We start from the raw sequence: 20840 nt of genomic DNA, 5'->3' as shown, positions 1-20840 counted from the left end.
AGTGTGATTCAAATAAATGTAAAATGCGAGGCAGTGAGATATGCTAAAGTCTAATCTTACTGTTCTTACTGCAACAAAACTGGAACTGGCCTCCAAAGCCAGACTAGGGTCTTAGACAACTTATTGTAACTAGTGGGAGGTCCAGGTGCAGATAGAAAATTCCCACCAGCTTTTCAATTAAATCAGCTACTGGTCAACTAGCATGAAAAGCTCAGATGAAATTAAATATGTTTGTTTAAAGCTCTTTCCTAGTAAGAAGACAAGTCCTCTGCAGCAGCATCAACCTGCAAAGGGGTTGCAGCAGAGGCCAGCAGGTGATCTAAAGAGCAGACTATGCTCGTCACTGTAAATTAAGTTACTCTAGAATATTATACTTTGTAAGTTCTTCTGTCGGACTTGCTTTTATTGGCAACACTGTTTAAAAGAAGTAACATTAAAAATTTAGAAGGGATAATGCTCTGTTTTTCTGTCATTTGACATACTTGGCAATAATTCACAAAGTTGGCTGGTTTTGCACTTTGTATTGTCTAATGTGTATCTGTAGCAGGAGAAAAAGTACTGCCTTTTTACATGATATAGACATTATTTAAAAAACATTAATCTCGTGGAGATCTTCAGCTTCTACTCATTTTTTTAAGCCGAACAGCTTCCAACATTGAATTTCCCTTTAAGAAACGTTCATGCTCAATAGAGAAGGCCAGATTACACAGAAATGTTCTTGTCTGTTCAGTACAGCCACGCACAGAGAGAATGGTGGTATCTTAAACATTGTGCATGTTTCAACTCCAAAGGTTGTATACATCACAATTCATGTGAAAAGGCCTTCACCTATGTTGTATTAGTTCAGCCTTAATTTGGTCCTTAGCTGAGATACAGAGACAGGCCATCTCATTGTTTAATTGTAAAGCATTAACTTAAAAGATGTTTTTGGAGCTATGGCAACGTTTCAGTATGTAAGAAATAAAATTGCAATGCAACAGGTTAATGCCTCACATTAGGAATTTACTGGCTTAGTGTGGAGGTGGTTTTAGACAGCACTTTTACAATCTTTACTAAATCACTACTGAAGCCTGTCACTATTTTATGTGTGTCAAAATGTGCAAGAGGCTTTAGCAAAATGTTACAACAATCTTAGTTACAAACTTATTTCGAGTCAAAGCTTGTATTTCAGCCAGCTGTAACAATGCGGGGGGGGGGGGGGGGGAATGTGTTTTGGCGCCCCTTTCTTTAACCACAGGGGGAAACAAAATACCTTGTGATACACATGTCTAAGGTAGACATTTCAGAAGCAAAATAACATACAGGAAGAAGGACAAGACTCTACTCCTGATGTTTCCAGTTAGCAGGAGGCAGGTCTGCAGAAATTTACAGCTTGAGTGTGTGGAACGTCAAGCGTGACACCGACATATCGACTTGAAAGATGCAGGGAGATAGAAGCACTCGGGGGCTGTAACGAGACAGGAGCCCTCCGAAGGTGCATTCATAAATAAATCACTGACGCGCTGAACTCGGCAGGCGCCGCATCCTCCCCAAAATTCGGCCAGAAGCAGCGTGTCCCCCCCCCAGTCCGAACCCCAAGGACCGGGAGGCGCTCGGACACGCGTGGGCAGGCGGGGAGGCGGGAGAAGCGGAGGAGGCGCCGCTGGCCCGAGCGGCAGCCCCGCCCCGCCCCGCACCCCCCGCCCCGCATCCCCGCCCCGCACCCCCGCCCCGCCCCGGCCCCGCGATCAGCTGCGCGCGCGTCACGTGGGCGCGTGTCGAAGGTCACGGCGCCCACAATGGAGCTGTCGCCCTACGCGCAGGGCGGGTGGCGGCTGCTGGGCGACCCCCGCCGCTTCCCCCGCCGCCCCTACGCCGCCCTGCTCCGCGCCGCCTTCCGCAGCCTCCTCGATCCCCCCCACGCCGGGCTGGGTAAGGCGCGGCGGGAGGAGGAGGAGGCGGCGGCCTGGGGAGAGGCGGTGCGGGCCGCGGTGCTGCGCGGAGTGCGCAGAGGGTCGCCGCCCTCCTTCCTTCAGCTTCGCCCCGCGCGTCTCCGCGTATGTACACGCGTGTCCGTGGTGCCGTGGCCGGCGCGTACCGCCTTCCCGCCCCCCCCCGGGGGGGACTCCCACCCGCAGCGTCCCCGGGGGGTCGGTGCGCGGGTGCCGCTGCGCGGGGTGTCATCGCTAAGCGCTCCTGCTCCCTTAAAGCTGATACCCGTCGAAAATCGAGGGGGAGAGGGGGAGGCAGGGAGGGCCGGCCCGGGACGGAGTCCCTTCCCGTTCGTGCCGGTGTGGCGGGGCACGGAGGCGGTTTTCCCCGGCCGACCGGCTGCCACCGTGTTGGGTTTTTTTTCACGCGTGAACGCTTCCTACGGCAACCCCGGCCTGAGCGTTATATGGCCGTGTAATTAATGCTGTGGGTTAACGACCCCGCCGCCGCTCCCGCGCACGGAGGAGCCGCCGGTGCCGGCCGGGGGCAGCGGGTCCCGCGGTTCCCGCCCGGCCGGAGGCTCCGGCTCCGCTCCTCGCCGCTGGCGACGGGCTCCTGAGCAGCGCGGACGGGGCTTGGAGAGGAAATTGAGGTTTTCTTTTTTTTCCCTCCCCCCCCTTTTTTTTTTTTTCTTGTTTTGTTTTGTTTTAATGGGAAGGAGATGGGGAGGCGGCGGGGTGTGTGTGCATCGCCGGGCAGCCCCGCCTGGCACGGCTGCACCGGCCAGTGCTCCAGCCCCTCTCCTCCTCCTCCTCACACCTCCTTGCTCGGTCCTTTCGCTCTGAAACACCAAATGTGTTTCATTTTAAGGTTTGTTGTTTGTTTTTTTTTTTTGTGGGAAAGATGCCGTTCAAAGGGCGAGCAGCAGCTCTCGGTACCGCGTGCTGGGATTTGGCAAGTGAAGTGTGTCATCAGTAATCCATTTATTTTAGACGATCCAGACCTGAAAGATATTGACCCCACGGTATTAAAACATTGCCATGCTGCGGCTGCAACGTGTATTCTGGAGGCAGGGAAGCAGAGAGCCGACATATCTGCTATAAGGTACTAGTGCTCTGAAGCTGCCCCATTTCTCTAGCGGTCGTCACTTTAAGCTGTGCTGCTGAGCTAATGGTAACAGAAAACTAACACGTTCTTTTTCCCCTCTAGCACATGTCTAGAAGACTGTAAACTGGATAAAGAGAGAATAGAACAATTTTGCACCGAATATCAGGTTTTAAAACAAATCTTAATATATTTGTGTTTTCTTTCTCCCACAGGATTTTTTTTTTACCTAACTTTTTTTTTTTTTAAATTCTATTTTTCTTTCTCCAGAAAAACAAGGATGCATTGGAAATACTCTTGGGAAGGTAGGTTTGTCAGTCAGCACAGATACATATTTTCAATTGCAAATACTTAGAAACTGTCCTGGAAAATACGTATGCATAATTTAAGTGATCAAAATGAAGAAATACTGTTAATTAAAAAAGAAAAAAAACCCAAAACTTTTTACATTTCTAAACTTTAGAAAACAGCTCTTGAAACTTGTTTTCCTCCTTTCCAGACTCTACTCTTAAGAAACTTTTTGAGCTTTTCAATAAGCTTTACAAGCATCATGAAAAGTTCTTTATGGACAGCTTAAGAAAATGACACTTTCTTTCAGTGTAGGGAACTTGTAATTGTTGTGTCTTTCAGCATAGGCAGATCTCCCCTCCATATAACTGATGTGTCTTGGCGCTTGGAATATCAGATCAAGGTAATTTGAACACATCAAGATGTTTCTTTTGTCTGTTTCAGTCCTGAGACCTGACCTTTTTCTATGTTCTTTGTTTTTAATTTAGAGCAATCAACTTCATAAAACTTACCAACCCTCCTACTTAGTGACCTTAAACATAGAGGTACTGTACTCCCAGCACCCTCAGAGCAAAAAATGCAATTTCATTATTTTTAAAAATAAAACAGGCAATATTGTTTTGAGGTTTGTTGGGGTTTTTTGTGTTCTTTTTTGTTTCCTTCAGAACAGTGATTCAGGATCACACCCAGATGTTAGTTTTAGTTGCACCATGGAGCAATTACAGGTACTTCTTCCCTTCATCATTGTTTCTATGCTTGGCTTTAGGTATGGATGTTTTTAACAACTTGCTCGTCAAAATGAAATCCTTTTTTTAATAGTATATATTAAAAAAATGCAGGACTGGGAGGGTAAGTGAGAGTCCTCTATAAAAATTATTCAAGTGTATTTTTCCTGTCTTCCCAAATAAAGTTGCAAAGTAACAGACTTCAGTTGCATGGGAAGTGTTTTACATGCATGTATAAATATTTTGTCTGATTTCATAACTGTATATATATGAGAGGAAATACGTCATTTTTCTGAAACTCTAATTTCCTGTGCTTGAGAGGAATTATTAAAGAAGCTGGTTCAGTAGTTTAAATGTGTCGTGATTAAAAATAGAGAACAAACTGAAGGCTCTCCAGTGGTGTTAATGACATGTAAGAAATGTACTGAAACAAAGGTGAATCTTTGTTTACTGATTTAAATGTGTAACAGAACAATAGAGGTATTGTAATGCTTGGAAGTGACCAAACTGTGGAGGACTGGGAAGAGGAGATGAAGGGAGAGGAAAAGCAAGATATTAAAACTTCAGGTTGACACCTCTGCTTTTTCCATGTGTGTCTCAGAAGTCATCCTTTTCTTACTAAGAAGTGTTTTAGTTAAATCTGATTTGCTGGAGATTGGTCCTAATACAAAACTACACTCAAAATCTCTTCAGTAGTTTGGAAATGTATGTGGTACCTCAAAGCCTAGGGCAAATGTCAGCATCATGATGATACCGACCATGTCTCCTAATAGTAGTGATCTATTTTAAAAGATAATGCATGTTAAATTATTATTTCCTTCAGTTCCCACTTTTCTTACTAAGTTGTAAAATAGGGAGCTGTTTTAATGACTTGCTGGCATTGTTCATAAGTTGCAATATTTCTTTGTGGTACAAGGTGCTGGTTTCCCCTGCCTGTGTGTATATATATAAAAACTACGTTTCTCTAGCAACGTTTTAAAAATGTGTTTATTCTAAGGCAGTGTTTCATCTCTTAGGATTTAGTTGGAAAACTAAAAGATGCTGCAAAAAGTCTAGAAAGAGCAACTCAGATGTGATGGAAGAAAGCTGTCAGCCTGCTGAGCTGAAGTACTCTGATTCCTAGGAGTGTCTTCTAAATGACAAATGTCTTTCATCTCTTGAAGCAAACTGTTCCTTTTTTTTAAGTACTTGGATGCGAATTAAGTGAAATAACTTTTTAATTACCTTCGTATTCCTTGCTTATGTCACTTTTTTATTATTATTAACTCTCGTTAAATATTTGCCCAACAGTCGTGTCTTCAAAGCATTCCTTCTATTTTATTTTTTTTTATTTTTAGAAAAGTCGCTGATTATTTTTTTTCTGGATCTAATAAAGTTTATTCACTCCTGTTCTGCAATTTCTATGGGTGAATTAGATGTGCCTAAAAGCTGCTGAACGTTAGATCAGCTCCCGTGCTGTGGTGGCTCAGTTGCCCACCGCGCTGTTATTTCACTCTAATTGATCTTACATCTTCTGTAAGACGGAAGGTTGGTTCCCCGGCGCGGGAGGCGCGAAGGATTTCAATTTCATGTTCTGGAGCCGGGGCGCCTCCCGGGAAGCCGGGGGTCCGCGGAGCCGGTGTCGGCTGCCGCTCCACTGCGTCTCCCCCCTCGCGGTGCCGCTCCGCGCCCGCCGGCGGGGTCGGCGAGGCCGCTGCCCTCCTCTCCCGCTCGCCCTGGGGACGCCCCGGCCCCGGTAGCCGCCGCGGAGTCGCTCCTCGACGGCTGCTCCACGGATCTCGCCCGCACCTGCCGGCAGAGCAGAGCGGCCCCGCGCAGAAAGCGAGGTGGCGGACGGGTCCTCGTCGCGGCGCCCGGCGCGGAGCTGGGTTCTTCCCGCTCCGCCGCGCCCGGGCTGCGAGCTGCGTCTTGTCCTCGGTGGTGACGACCGCCCATGAAGGTTTCCCCTTTTCCTTCCCGCCGATTCTGATGGCGGCGGCAGCGCTTGGCTCTCCCCGTCCCCGCGGCGGGGCGGGGGACACGGCGGGTCCCCGTGACACCCGCGGCGGCCGCCGCTCGGGGGCCGCCGGGGCGGGCTGAGGCCGGGGACCGCCGCTCTGGGCGGCAACGCGTCGGCGCGGTCCCCGAGGGGCCGTGTGGCCCCAACGTCGGCGGCCCCCGGCAGCCCCGGTGGAGCGAGGGACGCGTCCCGAGGCCGCTTGCGGGCGGAGAGCAGCGCGCACGAGGCGGCGGGGGCACGAGGCCGCGGCGCGGTCCCTTGCGGGGGTTCGTTCGGTGGCGGGACGGGGCGTGTGGGGCGGCCGCGGGCGTCGAGGGCCGCTGGTGGGAGCGCGGAACACGAGCGCGGAGGGACGCGAGGGCTGCGGGGACAAGCGGCCGGGCGGCGTGGGGGGCCGCGGGCAGGGGGGCTGCGGCGTGGCGAGGATGGAGAGGGCAGCGCCAGGCAGGGCGGAGGATGCACCTCGCGGGGCGCCGGCGGGCAGGCGAGGGGCGGGGGGCTGGTCCTTGGGACAGGGGACGGTGGGGGGTCGGGCGGGGGGCGCGGAGCCTCGGTGGCAACTCGGAGGGGGAGCGGGGCGCGGTGAAAGTGGGGAGCGGAGGGGCTGAGCGGGAGCGGCGTCGCGGCTGGAGGGGGCGGCGGAGGCGCCGGGCTGTTGCGGGCGGGGGAGGCGGGCGGGAGCCGCGGCGCGGGAGCGGGGCCGGGGGTCGGGGCGGGCGGGCGGGGAGAGCGGCGGGGAAAAGGAGGCATCGGCGGCGCGCGGGCGAGCGCGTGCAGGGCCGGGGGGAGGGGAAGGAGGAGGAGGGAGGGAGGAGGAGGGGGGGGGTGGGGGGGGAGAGGGGAGGGGGCGGCGGGCGGAGGAGGGGGGAGGCGGAGGGGGTGGAGGCGGCCGGGGTGCGGGATTGGGTCACGGGGAGGCTGCCGGGCCCCGGCGGCAGCGCCGCTAATTCCCAGGCCGCCCTTAAGGAATGAGGCGCCCCACGTGACGCTGGCGGGGCGGGCGAACTCCGAGCCATTTTGGGGACGGTGTCAGTTTCCACTGTGTGCCTTCAGCGTTGCATTCTTCCCTCCTCCGCCCTCCTCCCGCCCGCCCGCCCGCCCGCCCTCCTTCCCTCCCCGGGTCCCCGCCACCAACTATGAAATAACAACAACAATAATACTCGTAATAATCAACATAATAATAAAAAAAAGGAACGCGAGCGAGGCCGCGAGGCGGAGCGGGGGGCAGAGGGAGAGACAATGGGCTGGTGGAGAGAGGACCCATCCGGACCGGGGAGACTTTACGCTCCCAGCGCCTGAGCCGCCCGGGCGGCGAACTCGGAGGGAGAGCCAGGGAGCGAGAAGGGCCGGTGGACGAGCGGAGGAAACCCGGGTGTTTTGTAACTAAAATGAGCGGAGCGCAGCGGCGGCGGCGGCAATAAGCTTATTGCAATTGACAGCGTCTGCAGTTCATTTCAAGATGGCCGCTTGGCTCACATTCATTTTCTGCTGAACGACTTTTAACTTTCATTGTCTTTTTTGGCCGCTCCGATCATCACCCACCGGCTCCGTTTTCCGGGTACGTATGAAGCGAGGTGTCGCCTTACCCAGGGCGGGGGGCAGAGGGGGCTCGGCGGCGGTTTTCGGCCGGTTTGGGGGCTGCAAAGGGGAGCCTAGGTGTCCCCCGAGCTCTCCGTATGGGAAAAGCGCTGACAGGCTGCTCCAGCCACACACACACACATATAGACACGCAGCAGCAGCAGCAGCCTGTGCACTCGCTCGCGTTACGCACCCACATTTGCAAATTTTAGTTCCTTTCTTTCTCCAGACGCCCCCTAAAACCTTTTTGTGCACATGGCCCCCGAGGAGAATATTTATACTTCCAGACCCTGCTGCCAGCCCGGCCTCAGCGCTCTTTGTTTAAAGGCAGATTTTGATTAAACAGGGACATTCGTGAAATCTGGAGCTGCCTGGGTCAAGTGATTTCAGTCCTCCCCGAAAGAAATGTGTCTGGGGGAGGTTAAAATGTCAGATAACGCACCCATTTTATAGAGATAGAGCCAGCGGGGGGTAGCGATCCTCTTGGAGGGGTTGTTAGGCGTCGGGGCACCCAGCAGAAAATGTTATTAACTTAAGTTGGACAAGTACTTCTGTGAAATTGGATGGGTTGTAAGATGGCGGTTCCCAGTTTTTTCCAATGTCTCCTCTTACATTTCTGCTTTAAATGCTTAAGTTTGGGGCTTTGTGCCTGCTGGGAGAGGAAAGGGGTGGCCAGCACCGAAAAGTTACTTTTTTGGGGGGTAAGGATAGCAGTTTGACTGCGATCTTGGGGAGCTGGGACGTGCGGTTTGCTGGAGGCTTTGGAGCAAAGGTGGTGTGTCTGTGGGATACGGTGGGGGGGGGGGGGAGTAATTTCTTTTCTGTGATTCTTGGCGGGGGGAATTTTTTTTAATTATTTTTTTTTCCCTTCTTGAGCCCGGGAAGGGTAAATTTACATGAAATGCTTTGTCAGATCTTAAAGATGTCACGAGTGGGCTCCTCGTGCTGCTTTTGGGCAGCACTGGAAAGTTGCTGGTTTATGTTTTTGTAATTGTATGGCCTTGGCAATATATAACGCGGGATGTTACTTTGTGTTTACTGTAAATATTTTCAAATAATCAGGTAAAACTAAGCAGAAAAATCGCATTTCTGTAAAAGTGAGGTAGTAACTTTTCAGCCTCTAGAAACTTTGATTCACTCCTCCACCCTCCAGAAAAGTCGAGGAAAACCTGGGCGAGTGTGCCCATTTGTAAGCTTGGCGTTAAAAGGATTTTTTTGCGTAGTCGGTAGTGGCCGGAGCAACTTGTCTTAGGGGACTGTCCCAAAGACGAGGGAGATTCTGGAAATACAGTCCAGTAAAAACTACTTTGAGTGACTCTGTGCAGTGCGTCCTGGAGACTGAGACAGACTTGTGCTGCAGTTTGCCAGGGATACGAAGGCTTGACCAACCAGATTGCTTAGATAGTACAAAATTCACATTTTAGTGTGTTTTCTAAGTTGACAGATTGTCTCCTTCATCTAGATCTAGGAAGGCAATTTAAGGGATTTGGGTCCTTTTGCACTCTGTTGCCAGTATTGAAGTCTTTCCTCCCTACATCTAGCTGGGCAGAGACATTTGAGCTCCGTGTGCCTTCTTTGAGAGAAATACCGTCCCTCTTTTAAAACATATGTGGCCATTCTTAAGCGAAAGGGGAATAACAGGCTGGATAGTAAAAGTGGCTCTGACTGATAATGGGTGAAGATGTAGAGTGACGGCTGCTTTATTCCTGATGAGAGAGTTTTCCGAGAGGAGATGGGTGCAAAGTATACAAACCTACCAGACCAATGTTGCTATTTTTTATGTATGTAATTTTTGTTAGAGGTGTGTCGAGCAAGGTTTTGATAGCTTGTTGCCCTAACAGATTTTTATGAGTGTAGCTGATTCTCAGCAGCAGAATGCTCTTCTGTTTTTCTTCATTTTGACATAGCCCGTTTAAGGCCTCTAAATAATCAGTTGGCTGGCAGTGTTTACTTCTAGCAAGTATTATCTCCCTATATTTTACGTTTAGTTGTTTCGTGTGTCAAAGTGTAAATATATATTGTCCTGGTTAAGAGGCTGTTGTATTGACTGTGTGAAGTGTTGGTATCCGCCGCGCTATCAGCACGAGCAGGAAAAATATATGAAAGGGTTTCCCTTCTACCGAAATATTAAGCTTCGACTGTTGAAGTAAAATGTGCTGCGTTCGTGTTACATACCCGCAGGCACAGACACGCGTGTGCGTGTGCCTGTCTGGATGGTTTTTGGGGAGAAGTTAGGCGCCTGGTTCAGCTCACTGCAGAAAACTACTGATTTCGAAGATAGCTCATAGCACGTTGAAAATGTGTTAACTTTGGGCAATAAATAATCCGCGTTTAGGGTTTGCTTCGACAAAACAGGTTTCACGGTTGAATTTAATCCCTCTCCATTTAGGAAGGGGCTACGCCTGCGTGAAATAAACGTGTTAATGTCTTGAAAGTTTTGTCCCGGTCTGTCAGGGCTGGGAAGGAATTCTCGGTCAGCCGGCTTGCGTGACCTCGGTCACTGCTGGGTTTTCTTGGTTCAGATTTTTATGAATTATAAGGTAGTGACTTGAACAAATAAAACACAGAACCGTGAAGGCAGCCTGTCCATGTTTGAGTACCTAAAGGGAACTCAGAGCCTCCGGCTTCAGAGCGCTGGACTCTTCTGAGAGCAGTGCAGGAGCCCGAGCTCTGCCTTTCCTGGGCAGAGCAAACCCTCGGTGTCAGTTTAAAACTAAGAAGCGGAGGGTCAGGGACCCTGGAAGCGACATTTAAAGGGCAGTTCAATGTAGCGGGGGTCTTGCTTTCCCGTACGGGAGCTAAGGAACAGCTCTGAGGACCTGGTCTGGCTGGGTGCTTCTTGCACTTCGCTTTTCTGTGTGCTGGCCAGCTGTGGTTTGATGCTGAGGAGTTTTATCTGCTGTTCACTCAAGGTTTCTCCTGCAGCAGCAAGAGAGGTTTCCTGGGTAGGGTCGGTCGTTGGCGCTGTGCACTTCTTGAGGAATATTGTACCCCTGTCCTCGGCAGTTTTGACCAAAATTCAAAGCTTTTAGAAAGCTTGGTGTGTTGTCTTTTTTTTTTTCTTCTTCTTCTTTCTTCTTTTCTTCGCTGCCTAACAGCGAAGTTTGTGAGTGGCTGAGAAGAACCTCGCATATTGAGGTTTCTCCAGCTCGCATGGTGCTGCAGAGAGAGGTGGCGTGCAAGCTTTGCCTCGGGAAGAGTGGGGACCAAGGATATGAGCTGGTGTACTGGGAGCACTGTCATGGGAAAATGAACAACTTGCATTGCAACAACGTTGTTATTTTACATTTTGCAGGATCTGGTTGACAGAAAATAATTTGCTTTGTAGTTGACGTGGCTGACAGGGTTTTTGTCCCTGTATACTTTCCCCTTTACCTCTTATTCCCTCTAATCTAAAATACTATGTACGTATCTAACATTGGTGCCAGTGCATCCGATGGGGGGGTTATGGGTTTCAGACTGTGAAAATGACATTTGTTTTTCACTCTTGTCACTGCATTGTGTTGACAAGGTGTTGATTTAGCTTTAGGAATGATATGGTCACATGGTCCTTCGCATGTTGTCACTAATGTACCGTTTAAAGTCGGTTTGGGCTTTCCCCCCCTCCCCATCGTCGGTGTGCTTTATTGCTGAAAAGGGGGTTTGTTTAAGGATCCACAGACTTGTTTTCTTCCGTCCAAATACCTTACCCTGGTGCTGCAAATCTCTTTCCACCTCTTGTAAAACTTTGCACCGTGCTCGCTTCATCCGCGGGAGCCTTTTCAGACGAGAGTCAAGGGGGGGGAGGGAGAAGAAAAAAAAAGAAGTTTGGGGGGCGGGGGAAGAAAGGAAGGAAGGAGAGAAAGGAGGAAAGGGGAGACGGGGGGGATAGGGGATGCCGGCGGCGCGGAGCGGGAGCCGGGGCTCGGCACCGCGCCGGCAGTGCGGGGGGCTCGGTCCCCGGGAGCTCGGTTCAGCTCGGCGAAGGGAGGGAGAGAGCGGAGGGGGAGAGGAGAGATCTCAGACCAGCTCCTCGCACCGAGTCGACGTGGAGAGAGGCCCCTGAGAGGATCCGAAATGGCCGAGGCTCGGGAGGAGCCTCTGGCGCTCGCCTCCGCCGGGCTGAGACCCCAAAGCTCGGGGCCGCCCCCACTGCCCGGGCTGCCCTGCACCGCACCGCGGCACCCTCCAGGCTGCGGCACCCCGACACCGCCTGAGCCGCCCCCCACCCCCTCGCCACCCTCCCCCTTCTCTCCCTTCGCAACCGGGCTCCCAGACCCCCACGGGCTCCTTGGTTCCTCCACCCCCTCCGCCAGCTCCCGGGCCCCGCGTCCCACCCCCTGGCCCGGCTCGGCCCGGCCCGGCCCGTCCTCCCCACACCCCCGGCTGCCCCCCCGCCCGGCTCTCGTGTGTTCCCAGCGGTGGCAGGATGCCAAGTGTAAGTGTAAGTTGCTATAGCAACCCCCTCGGAGAGCGGAGCAGATCCGGATCGGCACCGAGCAGCAGCGGCAGCCGCCCGGACTCCCCTCGCGGGCCGGCCCCGCCGCCCCGGTGTCCGGCCCCGCTCCGAGGTGCGTGTCCCCCCCCCCTCGTCCCTCCCCCTGCCGCCCCTCCCCGCTCTCCGGAAATGCCAGGGCAGCCGCACCGGGAGGCGCTGGTTCCCCTTTGTGCTGCTCGCCGGCAGCCCGGTGCCCGGCCGTCCCCCCCCGGAGCTCCCCGCCGCATCGCCGCCGAGCCGCCCGGGGAACCTGAGCCGGCCGGTGCCCCGCCGCGCCTCGAGGAGAGCCCGTGACCGCCGGGGAGCGCCGCGGTGGGTGCCGCGGAGCGACCGCGCCTCCGTGGGGCTGAGCCCAGGCCGGCCCGGTGCGGTGCAGGGACGCCCCGCCGGCCTCGGGACCGGCCCTCCCCCGGCTCCGCGCCGCCGCCGCCGCCTTCCGCGCTGTATCGTCCGCTGCGCCGGGGGATGCGACCGCTCGGAGGAAGGGGACGCCCCGCGTCTCGGCACCTGGGAAGCCGCCGCGCTCGTCCCCGCTGATGGGTCCTCTGTGTGTGTGTGTCTTTCAGAGCCGCCCCTCGCCACGCCAAAATGCACCGAACAACCAGAATCAAAATAACCGAGCTAAACCCCCATCTCATGTGCGTGCTCTGCGGCGGGTACTTCATTGATGCAACAACCATCATAGAGTGCCTCCACTCCTGTAAGTACGATCGGGCGCTCCGCGTTGTTCCCCCGCCGCTTCCCACCTTTCCCGGCATCCTGGGAACACACACGCACACGCACAAAAACCCAAACAAAAAAAACCAACCAAGCTCAACCCCCCTGAGATGTCCGGGACCACCGCCCCTCCGCCTCCCCGGCGGGCTGGGAAGTCAGTGGCCCCGCTGCGGTGCAGTTTTTCTGACGACTGCCCTACGGTCTTTGTTAAAGTAATAATATATGTACTCTAAGCGTCTCCTTTTCATGGTAATTGCCGCTTATTTGGGTATTTGTTTAGCTTAAGCAGCGCGTTGCTGACAATGGACGATTAGCTGTAGCTTGCATGGTTTAGAAAATCGCACCTCGACCTGTGCATATCTTTGCCGTCACCTATGACCATCACTAAAAGGCTTTCGTGTTTGATTTCCAGTCTGTAAGACCTGTATTGTGCGTTATTTGGAGACCAGCAAGTATTGTCCTATCTGTGATGTCCAAGTTCACAAAACTCGACCGCTTTTGAATATAAGGTAGGAGAGAGATGCAATGCGACCCCGGAATTCCTTGTTTTACTTTATATGGGCAGACCAGCGGTAGTCGTGTCGATGTTATCTCTTCGTCTGCAATTTAAATCTGAAAGGACTTGTCAATTTACAAGCTAACTCGTGTGTATGCTCTTTCTTTGGAGTTTAGTCATTGATGGAAATTGAAGATTTCTCTGGATGCAACACAGAAAGTTTTTGTAGGTCTTTTTTGCACATGCTACCACTGACGCGACGCTTCTTCCCTCTCTCCCATTCCCATGTGTACCACCCCGACAGGTTTTACCTCCGCTTGCTATTTCTCCCAGAGATGCTTCACTTCAGACCTAGTTCCATAGTCATGAAAACTCTTGCTTAACTTTTCAAGCTAAGAGGGAAAAGCCTTTAAAGCATGCTTCTCATTTGAGAAATATTTTTTTGGTGACTGTTACTTTTTGCTCTTCATTTTCTAGGGAGGGCATGTAGTTTTTAAGGCCTTCCTTCAGTCGGAAAGAATTATTTTTAAGTTGTGGTAGGACAGATGAGTTTTATTTTATAGCAGCATTTAGAGCACTGTTAGTTTGATTACAAGCTCTTTTAAGTTAACTTTTTATGACTAGCCTCCCACTTTGTAGAAGATGCCCCATTGTTGTGAAAGATTACAAATTAGGAACTGCCATCTGGATTAAAATATCTCTTAATCTGCTTAATTTAATGTTTTGGGATTGCTCTTTTTTCAGGTCAGATAAAACTCTCCAAGATATTGTATACAAGCTAGTACCAGGCCTTTTCAAAAGTAAGTAGTTAAACTGGGTTTTTTCTTAAGAGCAGAAAAACAAAACTAGAGCTGCTATCCTGTGTCAGTACCAGGAGTTCCAGATTACCTACTAAAATAAAAAAATTATGTTTTTCCATCTAGATGAAATGAAAAGAAGAAGGGATTTTTACGCTGCTCATCCATCAGCTGATGGTAAACTCTTCTCATCTGCACCTTTAATAAATGTACCATTGACCTAGATGATCTGCTGTTTCCTTTTTAACTTAGAAATTATGTATTACCGTGACAAAATTTTAATAAGTAAATTCAGCATAATAGAAGTTTATTGTTTTAACAGTTAGGGAGCTTTAATTCATAATCTTACTATGGAGATGTTTTTTTTCCTGTTACTGACAATTGCCATTCTTCCTGATTTGAATTTCAAAATGTAAATTATTGTGGAAATTTCTGCGCAGCTGCCAATGGCTCTAATGAAGACAGGGGAGAAGTGGCTGACGAAGACAAAAGAATTATAACAGACGACGAGATAATAAGCTTATCCATTGAATTCTTTGACCAGACTAGGCAAGTTCCAGAATGGCAATATTTTATGTTTACCTGGCTGATAGCAGCTATATTTATTACTTGTAGTAATTGTTTCATTTCTTCTCACAGACTGGAACGAAAAGGAAATAAGGAGAAAGAAAAATCAAAGGAAGAGGTAAATAACTTTTCCTTACTCTAGAAGAAACCTAACACACATAGAAACATATCTGGGGAAGGTTTGTGGCTGAAAAAAGTACATAGGTATCTGTACTTATAAAAGCAGCACATGTCCTGTTATGGCACTAGGTGCAGAAGAGGTCAAACGTCTTCATGCCACTGTGTATGTAAACAAATTAAAAAAAAAAACAAAAACATGTGGTATTACTTTTAAAGTGGAATCTGATCTTTTGTCAGATATTGCAACAAATTATTTATTAATTACAAAATTAAATATATGTTATATATTCTTAAGATATATTTTACTGTGAGATAAAAATCTTTATGTATAAAATTAGTTGCATTTTTTAATGCTTTCTGTAGCATTAACTATAATTTATCACTTGTTCCTGTTCTTTTTAAGGCAGCACAAATTGTTATATTATACTTAATAATTTATTAAAGTGCATATTTTTTTAATGGTATAAAATGTTAGAACACAGCTTTGGTGGAAGTAATTGCTTGTTCTCAGTAGACTGATTTTCTTTATTATGCTGCCAGGTGAATGACAAAAGATACTTACGCTGCCCAGCAGCAATGACAGTGATGCATCTAAGAAAGTTCCTGCGGAGTAAAATGGATATCCCTAACACTTTCCAGGTACCTATTGGGAAAGACTAATTTTTTTTTTTTTAATCAGCCTTGCTATTCTAAGCCTGCTGATGCTGGTTAGGACTCATTTTCTTATCACAGCCAGTTCCAGCAAGTGCTAACTACCAGTATTTCTGGTGTGTGCAATATGTTGGTGAGGTTATGAACTTTATTTTGAAAATATTTATCCAGAGACTTTGGTGACAGTCTGCAATTTTTTTATGCTGTAAATACAAAGGTGTCAAGGAATTTCTCCTAATGTATTTTAAACATATCTAGTACATTTGAAAATTCCCTATTCCCTCCTGGATTTGGTATATGTTTTTCAATTGTCTGATCTATATGGCAGCAGGGCTGCTATCACCTCAGCACAAACGTATGTTGGGGTAAATGCCTGGCTGCTGCTTAATGCAAGGATTCATATCTTTACCAGATCGATGTGATGTATGAAGAGGAGCCTCTGAAGGACTACTACACCCTAATGGACATTGCCTACATCTATACCTGGAGGCGGGTGAGTATCTCCGGTGTGCCTCCTTCTGGGGGGTGCGGGTCGTGGCGCGGGGGAGGGCGCTCACCAGGGTCTCCCCTTTGCCTTGCAGAACGGGCCTCTCCCCCTGAAATACCGGGTCCGACCTACTTGCAAGAGGATGAAGATCAGTCACCAGAGGGAAGGCTTGAATAATAGCGGGGAGCTGGAAAGTGACTCTGGGAGCGACAAGGCGAGCAGCCCAGCAGGAGGCATCCCCTCCACCTCCTCCTGTTTGCCCAGCCCCAGCACGCCAGTCCAGTCTCCTCACCCCCAGTTCCCCCACATCTCCAGCACCATGAACGGCACCAGCAGCAGCCCCAGCAGTAACCACCAATCCTCCTTTACCAACAGAGCGCGGAAAACATCGATAAATGGCTCCTCGGCCACTTCATCTGGTTGATGAGCCAACCAGGCTACCGCCCCCACCCCTCCTTTATATAGATCTCTCCATGCCATTACAGCTTTATAGATGCTAATCCATGTGACTATCGTCCAAATTGCTTTCTTTTGTAGTGACACTGAACTTGGCTATAAAAGGCGGACTAGGTGACATTCAGGATGGACGTTAATGGAAACGCAGGATTGAAATGTAAATTGTTTTCAGAGGACTGGGAAGCAAACAAAAGTTACACCTTCACCTGTTCTGAGTGATGCGGAGTTGTTTCCGTCCCCATCATCTGGACTCGGGAGTCTCCTGAAGTCAATACAAATCCCGGGAAGTAGTTTGTTAATCCAGACTAACTCCTCCATTGCGTTCTCTTTGATTGTTATTGTTCTTATGCTGTTTTGTGAACCTGTAGAAAGCAAGTGCTTTTTCATCTTGAAATCCAACAAAACGAAAGGATATGCATAGAATAATGCATATATGTAGCCATGTCACTGTGAATAACAATTTTTGCGTATTAGCCATTTTGATTCTTATGTTGCATCTTTTACTTCTCTGTTGCTGCGCAGAACCGATCAAAAGAAAAGTAAACTTCAGTTTTACAATCTGTATGCCTAAAAGCGGGTATTACCATTTTATTTACTGACTTGTTTAAATGATTCGCTTTTGTAAGAATCAGATGGCATTATGCTTATTGTACAATGCCATATTGGTATATGACATAACAGGAAACAGTATTGTATGATATATTTATAAATACTATAAAGAAAATATTGTGTTTCATGCACTCATGATATGGTTGTTAAATTTCTAAACTGGTTCGACCCTTGCAGATGCCGCCTGTTTGAGCTTTGCTCATACTGCCAGAAACACTTTGTGTGTGAGAGCTACAGTATTGGGAAAGCACATTCGAGTCTCTGATTGCCTGGAGGCAATTGGCAATCTTAAAAGGAGTTTACTGGCTTTGTCTTTTTTTCCAAGTGATATATATTTTACTTTTGCAAATGTTGAAGTGATGCAGTGAAGGAAAAAAAAAAAGTTAAGGGACATGGAAGTCTTTGTCCTGTTTGATTACCTTTTTATTATTTGGTGTGGTGGGACTGTGTTTTTAAAAGCACATGGAATTGCTATAGAAGCCATAAACTATTTGGTATAAATTTTAAGAAACCAGCAGGTTGCTGGAAGAAGGCATTTTATCTAAATTTGGTTTAATATATATGTATATGGTACAGTACTAACTTCATTAAAATTTAACAGGTACTTTAATATTTCCAATAAATCATGGAGAATGCCTCCTCTTTAATGGCCTGCCAATAGGTGCATTTTATTAGAGGCTTCTAAAGGAATTATTTTTTTCAGTAAAAGGAACTTTTCCACCATAAAATATGAACAGCCCGGAACACTTTTCAGTTTGTGCTTTGCTTTGGTCGAACTTCGTGTGTGTTCATCACCCATCAGTTATACATTTGTGAGGGTGTTTATTCTATATGGATATTGTTTCATGTTTGTACGGGAAAATTGTAGTTAAACATTTCATTGTCTCCAGTCTGCAAAAGAAGCACAATCCTATTGCTTTGTCTTGCTTATAGTCATTAAATCATTACTTTTGCATATAAATTGCTGTTACTTGTCCTGCTTGTTTTTATAGACCAGGTGATTGCAAATCCTCCACAAGGTTATTGCTTATTGATGTATAATGTCTTGTTAAACAAGAGTTGATATTTTTTTCCTGTAGTAAACATGTACAGTTCGATTTCAACAGTAAAAACTTCAGTTTTATATACACGAATAACTTTCATTTATAGCTGATCAAAGAAATAAACAAATAAAAGGGATAATTCATTGAAAACTAGCAAATGACCTCTGTTGATAATGTGGTGTTAAAGGCCAGACATCTTGCTCTCATCGGAAGTCCTTCTGGGTCTACAAAAGTTTTTAGTGTACAGAACAGTACAGTACCAAAAACAGGAAAAAAAAGGGGGGAAAAGGGAAAAAAAAATAAAACAAGAAAAAAAGCCCAGATATCGCCATGATTTCTTCTGGTTGCCTGCCTTGAAAATATTTGCTGTTCTTTATTTGACTCTGAATTATTACTGAAAATAAGTAAATGGTGTATTCTCACATCCCAGGCAGCCACAGATTTTACCTCCTGTCTGTTCAAACTTAGCCCGTTAAACTGTAGTGGCTGGGAAGGGAAGAACAGGAATTTTGTAATGGCGAGTGCCAGGTTCCGCCTGTGCTGCTCTGGATTACTTTCTAAAGCCTCCGTGGAACTAAATACGTTCTAGTGTAAAGATATCTCTCAATGCAACCGAGTGTCTGTCTTGGCATGATCCTCTCAACTACATGAGTTAATCACACTATACTGGCTGAATTCATCCAAAGACCAACGCTGACCCTGCAGCAGAGGGCTGTACTTCAGCACACTGATCAAATGGCGCTTATTTATACTGAAACTAGCTGATAATGACAATTTCCAGCATCATAAACGGAACTATTCTCGGTCTTTGTAGAATGTTCATGAAGCATAAAGCAATTAAACAGGAGTTGGATAATTCCCTGCGAGGTTTATTAAGCCCTTAACAGCGCTTTCGACATCTCCCAATTTGACATCTCCCGTCTGAAAGAAAGAACAAACGCTTTCAGTAGCTCTCTCGCCGAGCTGCAGAAGCCGTCGAGGATGTTTGTGCTGCCATGTGAAACTTTTGTTTTGCTGCTGGCCTTAGGCAGATGGCACTGCGATGCGTATATATTGCTAAGCACAACTGGGAGGACGATCAAAGATAGCATCTTGATGTTCTACTTGAGAAACTGCTGTGTCAACCTCCCCGGTTTCACGAGAGTTTTCTTTGCAGCTAGGGAAGGAGCGGGTTTCCTTACAAAGGTATGGAAATCCTCCGCATTTGAGAAGGAAGAACCTTTTCATTATACGACTTTGCATTTATATAGGTGGAGAGATAAAGCCGAAGTCCACGGCGTTTTTCGGACCTTGTTGAACAAGCAATCTACCTTTGGGTGGAGGCAGAAGCGGTCGGCGCCAGTTGGAAAATTATGGTTTTCTGTCTTCGTCCGACCAAATTTTCCGCCCTGGTTCAGCTGCCTGCAGTTCCAAGTAGCGCTTTTGTGCCCAGCCGGAATGGGGGATAAAGGGTAAAGATCCAGCCCCGGGCAAAGCGAGGGAGAGGGAGCCTGAAGCGCTCCACAGGCTTCTGGAGAGGACAGGCAGAAAAAGGGAGAAGGAACACAGAGTATGCAGGAAGGGAAAGAAAAGGAGCATGACGAGGTTGCTAAGCCGAACTGTTTGTCCCACAGCACCGAGCATTGCTTTAAACAACCTGCGCCGTTGCCTTTCAGCAGGGTGATGCCGGCGGGCGGGCACCGCCGAGGAACTCCCGAAAATCGGCATCGTCCGGGGGCGGGAGAAGGGAGCGCAGGGCGGGTCCCGCCGCGGCGCCGGGGCCCGGGCAGCCCGGAGGGAGCTGCGGGGAACTCCAGTCCGCTCAGAAGCCACGTTCCATGAAGGGGGATATGGAAACCCGAAGGCTGAGGCAGAGCGACCGGCAGGTCCTTCCAGCCGAAGCGACGGTTCTGGCCGCCGTTCCCCCCGCGGCTGCCGGGGACGCACCGCTTGTCACCTTCTCCGCCATGCCGCTGCCGAAGGACTCTCTCGTTCTGCTGAGGATTTTCAAAGCGCGCCCAAAGTAAATCTTTCCGGGGCCGGTAGCAGGGCGAAGCTTCCTCCGGTCCACCCCGGCCACCCCTTTCCTTTTTCGCCGCGGCCCCGGACAGCCCGTTCCTTCGCCGCGCTGGCAGGGAGCTGTGCTCCTGCCTTCCCAGCATCACTGCTGGACGGTTCATCTCTCACCACGCAGGAACTCCTGCAGTTCCGATCTTTGCCACCAAACCGGTTCACGAGGATCGGGTTGTCTCGTCGTACCCGGCTCCGGTGTCCAGTCCCGGTCCCCAGGTAGCACAGCGGGAGGAGGCTGGCGGCGGCACCGGTGGGCACCTTGCGCCCTCCCAAATTTAATACGGTGAGATTCTGAGACAATGTTTACTGAGATAAGTGTTTCCTGTTTCCGCTGTTAATTTTTAACGTTCTTGCTTCTACTCTGGGTACTTGAAACGGATTTCCTTTATTTTACTACAGACAGCTTCTTTTTCATGTTTTCTGCCCGTCTCCTACCGAGAGGATGCCTCGAGAAGAACCTGCTCTCCCGTCTGAAGGGCTGCGGACCTCCTCTTTCCTGTGTTCTAAGTCATCGCCCCACTAGGAGAGCTCCAAGCCACGGCTGCTTTGTGCTTTAGTAACTCAAGAACTGCAAGAGGAAGGATTTTTTTCCAGCTCTGCTCCTTCACTCTTTTTTCCCTCAAAAGAGTCGTCCCAGCCGAACAGCAGAAAAGCTGCTTACAGATCCGTGGGGACCGGGGAAACTTTTGGTCTTGCCGGCTTTGGGGGTGGGATATTTGTATTTATTTAAGAATGATACTGTGGGCTAAAGAAGAAAAAAAAA

The 20840-nt window shown here is 49.1% G+C and overlaps 2 protein-coding genes across 5 annotated transcripts; both read left to right on the top strand.

Annotated features, from left to right (window-relative positions):
* Positions 1–1760: 1760 nt before the first annotated feature.
* COMMD3 (COMM domain containing 3) lies at positions 1761–5425 on the top strand. Of its 4 annotated transcripts, XM_051611193.1 has the most exons (8): positions 1761–1911; positions 2904–3015; positions 3121–3184; positions 3286–3320; positions 3646–3706; positions 3792–3848; positions 3969–4028; positions 5045–5425. In XM_051611193.1, exons 1-8 carry the CDS (start codon positions 1779–1781, stop codon positions 5102–5104), a joined length of 582 nt encoding a protein of 193 aa, XP_051467153.1. In that variant the 5' UTR covers positions 1761–1778; the 3' UTR covers positions 5105–5425. The 4 variants fall into 4 exon arrangements, with proteins under 4 accessions (XP_051467153.1, XP_051467152.1, XP_051467150.1 ...); XM_051611192.1 differs by having other exon boundaries at positions 1763–1911; positions 3792–4028; XM_051611191.1 differs by lacking the exon at positions 1761–1911 and having other exon boundaries at positions 2071–3015.
* A 1705-nt stretch (positions 5426–7130) lies between these two features.
* BMI1 (BMI1 proto-oncogene, polycomb ring finger) lies at positions 7131–17943 on the top strand. Its single transcript, XM_051611188.1, has 10 exons — positions 7131–7585; positions 12649–12782; positions 13212–13308; positions 14040–14095; positions 14219–14269; positions 14533–14641; positions 14732–14777; positions 15320–15418; positions 15843–15923; positions 16012–17943. Exons 2-10 carry the CDS (start codon positions 12671–12673, stop codon positions 16339–16341), a joined length of 981 nt encoding a protein of 326 aa, XP_051467148.1. The 5' UTR covers positions 7131–7585; positions 12649–12670; the 3' UTR covers positions 16342–17943.
* The last annotated feature ends 2897 nt before the right edge of the window (positions 17944–20840 follow it).

This window comes from Apus apus, chromosome 2 (assembly GCF_020740795.1).
Source record: "Apus apus isolate bApuApu2 chromosome 2, bApuApu2.pri.cur, whole genome shotgun sequence".
Lineage (NCBI taxonomy): Eukaryota > Metazoa > Chordata > Aves > Apodiformes > Apodidae > Apus > Apus apus.
This window is presented reverse-complemented; position numbering and strand designations above follow the sequence as displayed.